Genomic DNA, 12509 nt, shown 5'->3' on the forward strand with positions numbered 1-12509 from the left:
TCCGAAGCAAGATTGAGTTGACTCGATCAGTTAACAAGTACCTACACTGAGAGAAGATTTCTGATAGTAGAGGGCTCTTTAGTCTGGCAGACAAAGGCAGAATAGGATCCAGTGGCTGGAAGATGAAGTTAGATGGATTCAGACTGGAAATAAAGCAGATACTGCAGCAATTTACTTCGGGCTTTGGCAAATTCTCTGTCCCTATCTCAGGATTAGGGATCTGTCTGAAAGATGTACTCTAGCTCAGTGGCTCTCAACTTTTCCGGACTACGGACCCCTTTCAGGAGTGTGGCTTGTCTTGCATAACCCCAAGTTTCACCTCACTTAAAAACTACTTGCTTACAAAATCAGTGTGGCTGTGACATTTAGACATTAAAATACATCACTGAAAAATTGCTTCCTTTCTCATTTTTACGATATAATTATAAAATAGATTACAATGTAAATATTGTACTTTCATTTCAGTATATAGAGCAATATAAACAAGTCATATGAAATTTTAGTTTGTACAGACTTCGCTGGTGCTTTTTATGCAGCCTGTTGTAAAACTAGGCAAATATTTAAATGAGCTGATGTATGCTCCAGAAGACCTCAGCATACCCCAGGGCTACATGTACTCTTGCTTGAGAACCACTGCTCTAGCTCAGCCAGAAGTCATTAGGCTCAATGCAAGACTCACTGGGCAAGGTTCTCTTATGCGGGAGGTCAGACTGTATGATGATGGTCCTTCTGCCTTTAAAAAACAAAAAAAACCCCAATCTCTGGATTAGTGCCTTCTTGCTCATTTACATGTCTCCATCCATTTGTGTAGCCATTTGCAACATGACTACAGCAGCTGACCACTCCTGTACTATGTTCTGCTGAATCTCCTTTGGAAACAAGAAAAGTAAAGCAAACTTAGTTAGCCTCTCATTGCTCCTAACATGTAAACTAATTTGTCTCCTAATTCCCTAAATTCCTCCTGGATAATAGCTGGCAAAAGAATCCTGTGTCTCTGATACCCTTCAAGTAGAACAAAGCTTCTGCTCATCTTGGTTTGTTTCTATATGGATGATGATGTCATTACATAAAATGGCTCTATATGGGCAGCCTTCTCCCATCCCTGTCAAAGATGAGAGGGAAATCTATAGCTGGGAGAACCCCAAATCAAGGTGGGTTATACCTGTTTTGTGAGACACCGCCTCCAGAGTCCCCATAGGAGCAGTGTGCCTAGCCACGGGGCCACCAAATCTCTGTCAGCAGCAGTTGGCAGGTCAGGGGTGCATTGCATAACTTGCTTGAGCCCAGCATATCATAAAGGGAATAAACTCCCCTGCCCCCACCACATAACTGTTCTTCAGTTCCTCTGTCAGAGTGGTCACAGAGCCAGCCTCTCCCTTGCTCCATGTTTTACATATAGTTCATGAACAGGTGGACAACGTTGTGATGGGTCCACCCGGGGTGCCACCTGGAACTGGAGTACCACTGAGCCCACCTGACCCACTAGCCTGGGCTACCTTTACACTGTACTGCTGTGACAGGCCCTCCAGCACACATACAGGTAGGACAGGCCCAGCTACAGCTACATACAGATGCTGAGATCAGCTCTGCATGGGGAAGCTTCTGCTAAGGACCTGCCCAGCTACTCAAGTGCACCCCCCGCCCCCGGAGTGTAAACCCAAAATTATACCGTTTTGCCCTGCACAGAGATCTGTACAGGATAAGCTCATGAAATTCGCCCCTCCCTCAGTGTGGAGAGGAAATATACAACAGCTTTCGGCCCCAAGTTATAACTCCTACACACCGGTTCGTGATATACCAAACACAAATCTATTAACTACAAAAGATGGGTTTTAAGTGATTATAAGGGATAGCAATAGCAAATAAACAAAAACGCACTCTAAGCTTAATATGCTAAAGAGATTGGATATGAGCAGCAAATTCTCACCCCTAAATGATTATTTAAGCCGGTTGCAGAGATTCTTAAGGGGCAAGCTGCACTTGCTTGCAGCTTCAAATCCCAGGTATAAATTCCTTTTACAGACTTGAAATTCCTCTAGCCTGGGTCCAGCACTTCCACCCATTCAGTCCTTGTTCCTCCAGGTGTTTCCAAGAGTCTCCTTTGTCAGGGAGTCAGTGAAGAACCACAGTTATGTCACTCCCCTGTCTTAAATAGCTTTTGCATGTGGCGGGAACCGTTTGTCTCCAAGTTTGATTCCAACGCCTTTCAGTGGAAAAACACTGGTATTCCAAGATGGAGTCCAGTACCAGGTGATCTGGTCACATGCTCCTGTAGTGTCATGGCAGCCATGACTCAGAAGCTGTTTACAGCGTCCTCAGGAAGGCCTCCTGGTGGGAGATTAGCCTCTTCTAAGGTCTGTTGTTTTCTCTAATGGCCCTTGTCAGTCAGCCATCTATATATAGCCAGTGATACTCAAAGTGGTGGTCCGCAGACTGGTGCCGGTCTGCGAGCCATCGGCTGCCAGTCTGTGCGCACATTGGAAAAAAAAATTGCTGGTCCCTCACATCTGATAGCTTGAGAAGCACTGGTCTAGACTGAGTGTATTCTGCCTAGTGGGCATTCCCAGGTGTAAACATATTTGTAATACAGATACACAGTCAATATTCCTAACTTCAGATACAAAAATGATGTATGCATACAAATAGGATAATCATATTCAGTAAATCATACCCTTTCCAATGATCTCAATGGCCGATGTATAAAATACATCATAGTTATGCCATAATCATAATCCTAATATCTCCCTGAAGAATATGGGGTGCAGTGTCACAGTTGTGTCTATACTACACTTTAGTTGGACTTGGGCTGCTGTGCTGGATTATTTTTCTTTTTTGTATTGCCTCAGGCTTTTCCCAAAAGGGTTTTGAAAATGGGTTTGCTCAAGCTAGGGACCTTGACTTGAATGCTTGTGTTCCCAAGTATGTTCTATCTACCATGTACCTGCAAAAGGGTCCACAGTGTTCAGCCATCCCCCTAATAAAACCATTTTTAAAGGTTTCAGAGTAGCAGCCATGTTAGTCTGTAGTCGCAAAAAGAAAAGGAGGACTTGTGGCACGTTAGAGACTAATTTATTTGAGCATAAGCTTTCGTGAGCTACAGCTCACTTCATCGGATGCATTCAGTGAATAAATTTGTTAGTCTCTAAGGTGCCACAAGTACTCCTTTTCATTTTTAAAGGGTGTCTCAAACTGTCCTTCTGGGACTGTAACTTGCCATTGAACAAACCCAAAGCAGCCCTCTTGAGCCTCCCGGATCTTGCAGTCTCTGCCATTTCTCACTGAAGTTTTCATTTTTAGAGCCATTACTCGGTCAGGAGGGTCTGAGTTGCACACGCTTGGAGCCAACCAATTTATGCTGTGTTCCACACACAGCAGGGTGGCTACGCTTACCCCTTGACTTATGACAAAACTGCATCTGTTTTTTGTCGACCAGGCTGTGATGGAGACTGTCTCTGCTCTAAAGCCACACAGGGGAAGGGAGGCTACATGCTCTGGATGGTAGTGATGGAACAGACTGCATGTGGTCTTTGGAGAGAACTCTGCACGCCATCTCAGTTTAAAGTCTATTTCTGTGGATAAGAGACTGTGCTTAGTTATGCTATGAGCTAGTAGGCGTCCTGTATCTGAATGTCTCTGGGATCACTTGGCTAAAGGGGTAGAGTGTTTTTGCAGCATTCCCCAAACTGCAATCCATAGGACTGCTACCTGGAGTTCCATTCACACCTTTGCAAATCATTGTTCTCTGGATATTTCGGCAACAGCAGATGTTGGTTTTGAGGGGGCAGGGTTTCAGTCACTGTTCAGCACATGGGTTTCCTCTGCTTGCCTGCTAAGGGAAGTCCCAGTGGCCAGGCACCTTTGGCCAAGCTCTGTGGAAGCAATGGAGGGGAAGAAAGGCTCACTTACCGACGGTAGCTCTTGCTCTCCAAATGTGTTGCGGCCTCAGAGCTGCACTGCCGCTGCGCCCCGCCCCCCCAATTCCTTAGGCATCTCTGTCACAAATATGGAGCTGAGGGAAGGTTGGACAGGTCATGCATTCATGCCTTTAGTCTGTGTGGCGTGTTAGGCTCCAGGGAACGGCACATGCCCCATAGCTGCCAAATACTGCTCCAAAATGGTTCTGTGGACAGATGTGTGACTCCCTGGAGGCAAAGTGTTTGGAGAACAGGCTCTGCTCTTGGTAAGTAACTCACCTGCGCCCATCAGATATAGGTGTTAGCATTGGAGCGTGTTTTATAAAACAGTTAGCCTTGTAACAAGTTACCACAAAGGGAATGGAGACCATGGAAGTTTTTGTGAAATGTGCTTACAGTAAGTTCTCGCAGTGACTTGGTTCAGAGCATTACGAACAGGGAGCTTTTCTGCCTCCTGGAATTCCTTCAACATGCAGATCCCACCTCTGAGCTTGGAAGTGCAGTTTGTGGCAAACACACTTGTTGCTCATCAGTAGGTGGCCAGGCCCCAGGCCTGCTCCTCAGGACAAGTAAGTTGGTTCGTGGTCTCAAGTGCCATCTTATCAGGATACCCTCTAGACTAAGTGTAGTTTCCTGCCTTGCGCATACACCGCTGTAGAGAGTGCTTGGACCACTCAGGTGCTGTTTTTTGGAAATCTAGCCTTTCAGACCCACATAAAATGTTCTTACATTTCTGCTGTTAATGACCATTTCATTTCAGTTTTGGTTACAGTTTACAATGTAGCTCGCTTATCCTGGCAGGCAGGCTAAGGCAGCTGTGGCCTTTTAATAGAGACTCTGACCTGTGCAAGATGACTTATCATTAATCTGTCAACATAATGGTTTAATTTCTGCTTCTTTTCATGCTTTTTGGTCTAATGGTTTTGTTTGCTGTTTCTGCTTAGCTTATCAGGCAACCGATTATCTCCCTCCAGCTTTAGAAGGTAAACCTCTATTCTATTAAACTTCTCTGACCAAATCCTTTCCTGGACCTGTGACATCGCATGACTAACCTTTAGTGCTTTGGTACTAGCTGAAGAGAGCATGGCACTTATATAATGTGCACGCATGAGATTCTGCATGCTTGAGTCTCTACTACTTGCTTGAAGTGCAAACAGTCAGGCTGGTGTTTATCGCGCACAATTCTGGTAGATGCAAGGACTATCCATCTTCACCATTGAAAGGGTGGAGGTGGGGAAAGGTCTGTTCAGCTATTTCTTACTATTAAAGAGAGACTTTCATACAGGGATACGCTTTAAAAAATAGACATGCCACCTTGTTCAAATAAGAGCTCTCTCTTCCCCACAAGCTGCCCTTGCAACCCAGATTCTCCTTAGCCAGACTGCAGTGAAGCCATATCTGTGCCATAGATCTATTGTCAATGTGGACTGTTGTAAAGTCAAAGATGTCACTATTGCTTCCCTGCAGAAGTAAGGAGGAGAGGATGAGCTGGTGGGGAAGAGGTCCTTCCAGAGTGATTGCTAGCCTCCAGGATTGCTGCTAAAAGGGGCGAGGAAAGAAAAACCACTCCAAGAGCCACAGAAAAGGGGAAGAGGTTTTTGTTTTTTTTTCAAGTCCGCTTTGTCCAGAGGTTTCCCTAGTACAGAAGTCCCTCTTTAATGTAAAAAGGCTATTGAATTGCCGTCCTTTCATACTTCCTTCTAGAATCTGCTCAATTTATGTGCTTCTGATCTGCTGCTGCAGACAACATGCAGATGTAGGAAGGTTAAAAAGCAAACAGATACTACTTACACTCTGCAAAATTTCAGGAGCACTCAGAAAATGGGTACATCGATATATGAAGCAGCTTGAATTAGACAAGTTTTGCTGTAGCCAAATGATAAGGGATAGTGCAGCACTTTCAGAGATTCAAGGAGTTGCTGGGGAAATGACCTAAAACTGGAAGCCTCTAACAAAAAGTCTCCAACATTTACCCAGTGGCTACTGTGGTTCTTCTTCCTCTGCAGAAGATTAAATGGGTCACCAAGGCCACACTGCTAGCGACACATCTTGTCTGAGGCCCAGTCTCCGGTGCTTTGCCTTTTATTCAGCAGTATACCTCTGGCTCTGGAGTTTGCACAATATGGGCCTAGTTTATCCCTGGCGCCACCCACTGTCATCAGTGGCGTTACACAAGGGTTGAACTCAGCTGTATATTTCAGTGTATGCATCACTAGTTTGTGGGGGATGCTGTATGGTTGGCACTCTGTTTATTTTGCTGCTACATGAAATGCTGCACTGGTGCTTGGGAAGTTCTTTGAATTTAATCTACATGAATTTGGAAAGCATTTTCTGGGACCAGGACTGAGACAACACTCTCATGAATTCATAATAAGGCCACTAAACCCCCACCAGTGACTGTCTTCATGCAGGATTGGCTGCTTTACCCTGTAGCAGTGGGAGTAGCCCCATGAGCTCTTCCTTGTGCTTGTGGAATTCAAAGTCCTGGATTTCCCGCAAACTGCCCTTAGCAGGAAGCAAGAGAATGGAAAGGGACGTAGCAGCGTTGTGATGGATCGCTTGGTAAGCTGGGCACAAGAAAACAGTATATGTTTTAATATGGCTCAATGTAAGTGTATACATCTAGGAACAAAAAATGTAGGTCATACTTGTAGGGTAGAGGATTCTGCCTTGGGAAGCAGAGACTATCCACCATGAGCCCAAAACTGTTTGCAGAATCAGCTGAACGTGAGCGCTGAGTGTGACACTGTCGCCAAAAGTGCTAATTTAATTTTTCAGTGCATAAACAGGGGAATCTTGAGTAGGAGTAGAGGGTATTTTATCTCTGTATTTGGTACTCGTGCAACTGTTGCTGGAATCCTATGTCTACAGCTGAAGAAGGATGTTGGGGAAAACTGGAGAGGGTTCAGAGAAGAGCTAGGAGTATGATTAAATTAATTAAAGGATTAGACGCTGAGCTCCTTGAGTGTATCACTATAAGGAATAATCTATTTAGTTTAACAGAGAGAAGGTTAAGGGCTGATTTGATTAGCCTGTAAGTACTGTAGTAAACCCAGGACAAACAGCTATGGGGAGGGGAGTAATCAGTCCCAGAAGGTTAAAAGGCCCCTCCCTATCCACTGAGGAGAGGTAACCACAGGTTAATAAGGTTCAACTGTAAAAGGGTAGCTAGAGAACCAATTCGGTTCAGCTGACTCCAACTGCTTGAGACCTTTTTAAACCCTCCCCTGTTAGGAAAGGGGGGTGGGGGTGAGAAAAGCTGCCAGTAGGCTGGGTACAGCCAGACACCGAACCTTTCTAGGAAGGGAGGCTGCATCCCCTCTCTAGAAGGGAAAGGAAAACAGGCACAAGGGACTGACTGAGGAAAGGTATAGCTTGACCTTGTGCCACCTAGAAGGACTGCCTTGCCCAAACCCCTGTGTCTCCAAGGCTAAAAAGAACTGAGCCTGCTGAGGTGAACAAGGTACTTTGCCACAGTACCTATATGAGGAACAGATATTTACTAATGGGTTCTTTCAGTCTAGAAGAGAAAGGTGTAACATGATCCAATGGCTGGAAGTTGAAGTTAGACAAATTCAGTGTGGAAAGAAGGTATGAATTTTTAACAATTTACTGAGGGTCATGGTGGATTCTCTATCGCTGACCATTTTTAAATCCGATTAGATGTCCTTCTGAGAGATCTGCTCTAGGAATCACTTTGGGGAAGTTCTGTGGCCTGAGTGATACAGGAGGTCAGATTAGCTGTTCACCATCGTCCTGTCTGGTCTTGGAATCTATGAATCTCCTGCTAAATCTGTAGGTGATGTAGGTCCCTGCTGCCGTTGGAGCTGCGTAGGCAGCTGTCACAGCTCAGAGCCCTGACAGTGGGCTCTGCTCTGGGTCCAAGCTCTGTGTATCCATTTACTCTTTAAAAATGTAATGACGAGGGAGTATGTGATGAGAGGAACTGAATTTCCAGACCTCAGGGCTGAAGTTCGCTCACTGAACAGGTCAGCAGCAGTGCCTGCCTGGGACCTAGGAGGACCCCTCTAAGAGTCAGGGGAGTACAGGCTCCTGGGACCTCCCACTTGCTCCTCCTGCTGATACTGCCCATACTGAGGCCAGCTAGCACCAGTTGTGGAGCTGTCAGTAGTTGTTTCTATGAATCTCCACCCCCTACACACACTTCTCCTGCATGTTTATGGAAGCCGAACACTTTGTTTTGTCTTAAGCCTTTCCTTATTGAAGGTGGTACTGCATGAGCAGTGTTGCCAACTGTATGGTAGTACACGGTGTTTCTTCTAGAGCCCCAGCTCCTGGAGTCTTGTGATTATATGAGAATTTCACATTTAAAAAAGAGTAACTTTCTATCCTTTTTGGTTGTGGGGGAAAAAACTGAAAATATGATCCCTAAAGGCCCCCCAAACCAGAAGACAAAGACCCCAATTTTTAAAATGCCAGGAAATTTTAAAAAGTACTGAAGCAAATCTCATGGTTTTTTGGGGGCCTGATTAAACTTTTTCAGCTGTGTGAGATTGACAATACTGAATCCATACACACTGTATCCTTTCAGTGCCATATGTGAATAACACTGAAACAGCTCCAAGATGCATCTTCTGAACTTCGTAGAGTCTAGTAGCTCCTTGGACAGTTCAGGCTAATGCTTCAGTCTGAACTTGCTATGCCTTCACATTTCAGTGCATGAACTTACATGGTGTATGGTTCCTAATGCCTAGATGCTGTAGCAGGAGCTAAAGTAAAGAAGCTTCCCTGCTGGCTTCACGGACAGTTCCCTAGCTCTGAAAGGTGTAAGCCAGGCTCAGAACCTCCTGTAGGAGGGTGGGTATGTAGGAATAAGAAACTATCACTGGCGCATGATGCCCTTAAAGGTCTTTTTACTATTGACTCAAGCCTTTGAAATAAGGGGCATGTACTTGTTAAAGGGACCATGTCAATTAAAACTTGATCCCAAAATGCCTATTCTGTAAATCCTAAACCAATGAAAAAACTTGCACAGTTAAAATAAAATTCTAATAGAGGGGCTTCCCTCCCACCCCCGCAGCGCGAGAGACCCACTCCGTGCAGCACCAGCAGGCTAAAAGTGAGGCTGCTTTCACTGGTTTCTTTTATTTCATTGTCTCAATAAGAAACACAACAAGTAAATATAAGGCATAAATAGCGAGAAGTGAACGGGCTTTTCAGAATTCTTTCTCTGTTAGTGTTCATAGCTCTAGCTGTGCAGCAATGACTGTGAGCCAAGTACCAACCAGGGTAAGAGTGCCTGGGAGGGAATTTAAAATGAGACCATTAGAATCCAGTGAGAGGCAAGGAGCAACATCTGAAGGCAGGTGTTGGGTTGTCATAGAGTTTAAAGCCAGAAGGGAACGCCAGATCATCTGATCCGATCGCCTGTAAATCACAGGCTGCCAGCACCTGCAAACTAAACCCAGCCACCAAAATTAGAAGAAAGCATTACAGCCCAGAGGCAACTAAACTGTTCTGTGCCCCAGCCAGAAACTAGGGGAGCGGCTGCACTACGCAGCTTTTAGTGACATGGCTGGTCTGCTACAGCCGCTAAAAGCTGTGCAGGGTAGTTGCTGTTTGTTGGCAGGAGAGTGGTCTCCTGCTGGCAAAAAACTTCCATCCCCCATGAGCGGCCACGGCTTTGTCGGCAGGAGACTGCTTCTGCCGACAAAGCACTGTTTATACCAGCGCTTTTCATCAGTAAAACTTTTGTCGTTGGGGGTTTTTTGGTTTTTTTTGTTTAAACACCCCTGAACAGCTGCCTCTGCCTCCCCGGTCCTTTAAATAGCTGCTGGAGCCCCGTTGCTTCCCCAGGGCTCCTGCAGCTAATTAAAGGACTGGGGCAGTAGAAGCAGGGGAGCCCTGGGCCCTTTAAATAGGCCCCGGTGCCCCAGTCTGCTGCTGCTACTCCGGTGGGGGAGAGGGGGAGGCACTTACCTTACAGGGTGGGCTGGGGCTGGCTCTGACCCCCCTCATCCCTGCCCCTTCCGCCCATGCCCTGCCCCTTCCAGGGGCCAGAGCTGGCCCCAGCGTACCAGTAAGTCACTTAACTTACTTTCCCGCCTGCCCTAGCATATAATGAGAACCAGTCAGCCAAGCACATTATTTGATCTCTGGGTGGAGAACCCTTTTCTTTGTTTCTAGTAACCTAATCTGAGCTCTAAGAATTACTTCTTGATTCTTTTAGGAGCACCTTCTGCACAATCATTGCTCAGCTGACTGAGGAGACCCAGCCGCAGTTTGAAACTACCCTCAAATCTCGCGCTGTGTCTGAGGACTCTGATGCCAAATTCACATGCATAGTAACAGGTAATGATGCCTTCAGTGAAGTGACCCACCCCTGCTGATAGATTAGTGCTCCTGGTTAGTAGTAATAAAAAGGGGGAGGGGAATACAGTGTTGCCAACTCGCTCAATTTTATTGGAAGATGCATTTTCATTGAATGGCTGGAAGTTGAAGCTAAACAATTCAGACTGGAAATAAGGTGTAAACTTTTAACAGTTTGGAGAGTGATTAACCATTGGAACAATTTACGAAGAATTGTGGTGGATTCTCCATCACTGGCAATCTTAAAATCAAGATTAGATTTTTTTGAAAAGATCTGCTCTAGGAATTAGTGTTGGAAGTTCTCTGGCTTGTACTAGTATCAGGGGTTCTCAACCTCATTGCACCGTGACCCCCTTCTGACAACAAAAATTATTATACGACCCCAGGATGTGGGGACCAAAACCTGAGCCCACCTGAGATCCACTGCCCTGGGTAGGGGGCCAAAGCCTGAGCCCCACTGCCCTAAGTGGCGGGGTTGGAGGGAGCCAAAGCCCAAGATCTTCAACCCTAGGCAGGGGGCCTGTAACCTGAGCGCCACCAAGGGCTTTGGCTTTGGCCAATCCTGGCAGCCCCATTAAAATGGGATCATGACCCACTTTGGGGTTTTATGACCCACAGTTTGAGAACTGCTGTGCTAGATAACAGTGGTCCCTTCTGGCCTAGAAATCTGACATTCTCTCTACATTGACAGGTTTCAGAGTAACAGCCGTGTTAGTCTGTATTCGCAAAAAGAAAAGGAGTACTTGTGGCACCTTAGAGACTAACCAATTTATTTGAGCATGAGCTTTCGTGAGCTACAGCTCACTTCATCAGATGCATACCGTGGAAACTGCAGCAGACTTTATATATACACAGAGAATATGAAACAATACCTCCTCCCACCCCACTGTCCTGCTGGTAATAGCTTATCTAAAGTAATCTTCAGGTTAGGCCATTTCCAGCACAAATCCAGGTTCTCTCACTCCCTCACCCCCCTCCAAAAACCCACCCCCATACACACACAAACTCACTCTCCTGCTGGTAATAGCTCATCCAAACTGACCATTCTCCAAGTTTAAATCCAAGTTAAACCAGAACATCTGGGGGGGGGGGGTAGGAAAAAACAAGAGGAAATAGGCTACCTTGCATAATGACTTAGCCACTCCCAGTCTCTATTAAGCCTAAATTAATAGTATCCAATTTGCAAATGAATTCCAATTCAGCAGTTTCTCGCTGGAGTCTGGATTTAGGACAGGCCTAACAAAGAAAATAACAGAACGCCACTAGCTGTCACCTTCAGCCCCCAACTAAAACCCCTCCAACGCATTATTAAGGATCTACAACCTATCCTAAAGGATGACCCAACACTCTCACAAATCTTGGGAGACAGGCCAGTCCTTGCCTACAGACAGCCCCGCAACCTGAAGCAAATACTCACCAACAACCACATACCACACAACAGAACCACTAACCCAGGAACTTATCCTTGCAACAAAGCCCGTTGCCAATTGTGCCCACATATCTATTCAGGGGACACCATCACAGGGCCTAATAACATCAGCCACACTATCAGAGGCTCGTTCACCTGCACATCCACCAATGTGATTTATGCCATCATGTGCCAGCAATGCCCCTCTGCCATGTACATTGGTCAAACTGGACAGTCTCTACGTAAAAGAATAAATGGACACAAATCAGATGTCAAGAATTATAACATTCATAAACCAGTCGGAGAACACTTCAATCTCTCTGGTCACGCAATCACAGACATGAAGGTCGCTATCTTAAAACAAAAAAACTTCAAATCCAGACTCCAGCGAGAAACTGCTGAATTGGAATTCATTTGCAAATTGGATACTATTAATTTAGGCTTAAATAGAGACTGGGAGTGGCTAAGTTGTTATGCAAGGTAGCCTATTTCCTCTTGTTTTTTCCTACCCCCGCCCCCCCCAGATGTTCTGGTTTAACTTGGATTTAAACTTGGAGAATGGTCAGTTTGGATGAGCTATTACCAGCAGGAGAGTGAGTTTGTGTGTGTATGGGGGTGGGTTTTTGGAGGGGGGTGAGGGAGTGAGAGAACCTGGATTTGTGCAGGAAATGGCCTAACTTCATTATCATGCACATTGTGTAAAGAGTTGTCACTTTGGATGGGCTATCACCAGCAGGAGAGTGAATTTGTGTGGGGGGGTGGAGGGTGAGAAAACCTGGATTTGTGCTGGAAATGGCCTAACCTGAAGATTACTTTAGATAAGCTATTACCAGCAGGACAGTGGGGTGGGAGGAGGT

General features: G+C 45.7%; 1 protein-coding gene across 1 annotated transcript in view; it reads left to right on the forward strand.

Moving 5' to 3' along the window:
• ALPK3 (alpha kinase 3) overlaps positions 1–12509 on the forward strand; it is an 85750-nt gene that overhangs the window by 21715 nt on the left and 51526 nt on the right. Inside the window, exon 2 of the mRNA XM_077828911.1 lies at positions 10105–10226. Within this exon, the coding sequence (XP_077685037.1) occupies positions 10105–10226 (122 nt within the window). The remainder of the gene's footprint in view (positions 1–10104; positions 10227–12509) is intronic.

The sequence above is a fragment of the Eretmochelys imbricata genome, chromosome 10 (genome assembly GCF_965152235.1).
Source record: "Eretmochelys imbricata isolate rEreImb1 chromosome 10, rEreImb1.hap1, whole genome shotgun sequence".
Taxonomy (NCBI): Eukaryota; Metazoa; Chordata; order Testudines; family Cheloniidae; genus Eretmochelys; species Eretmochelys imbricata.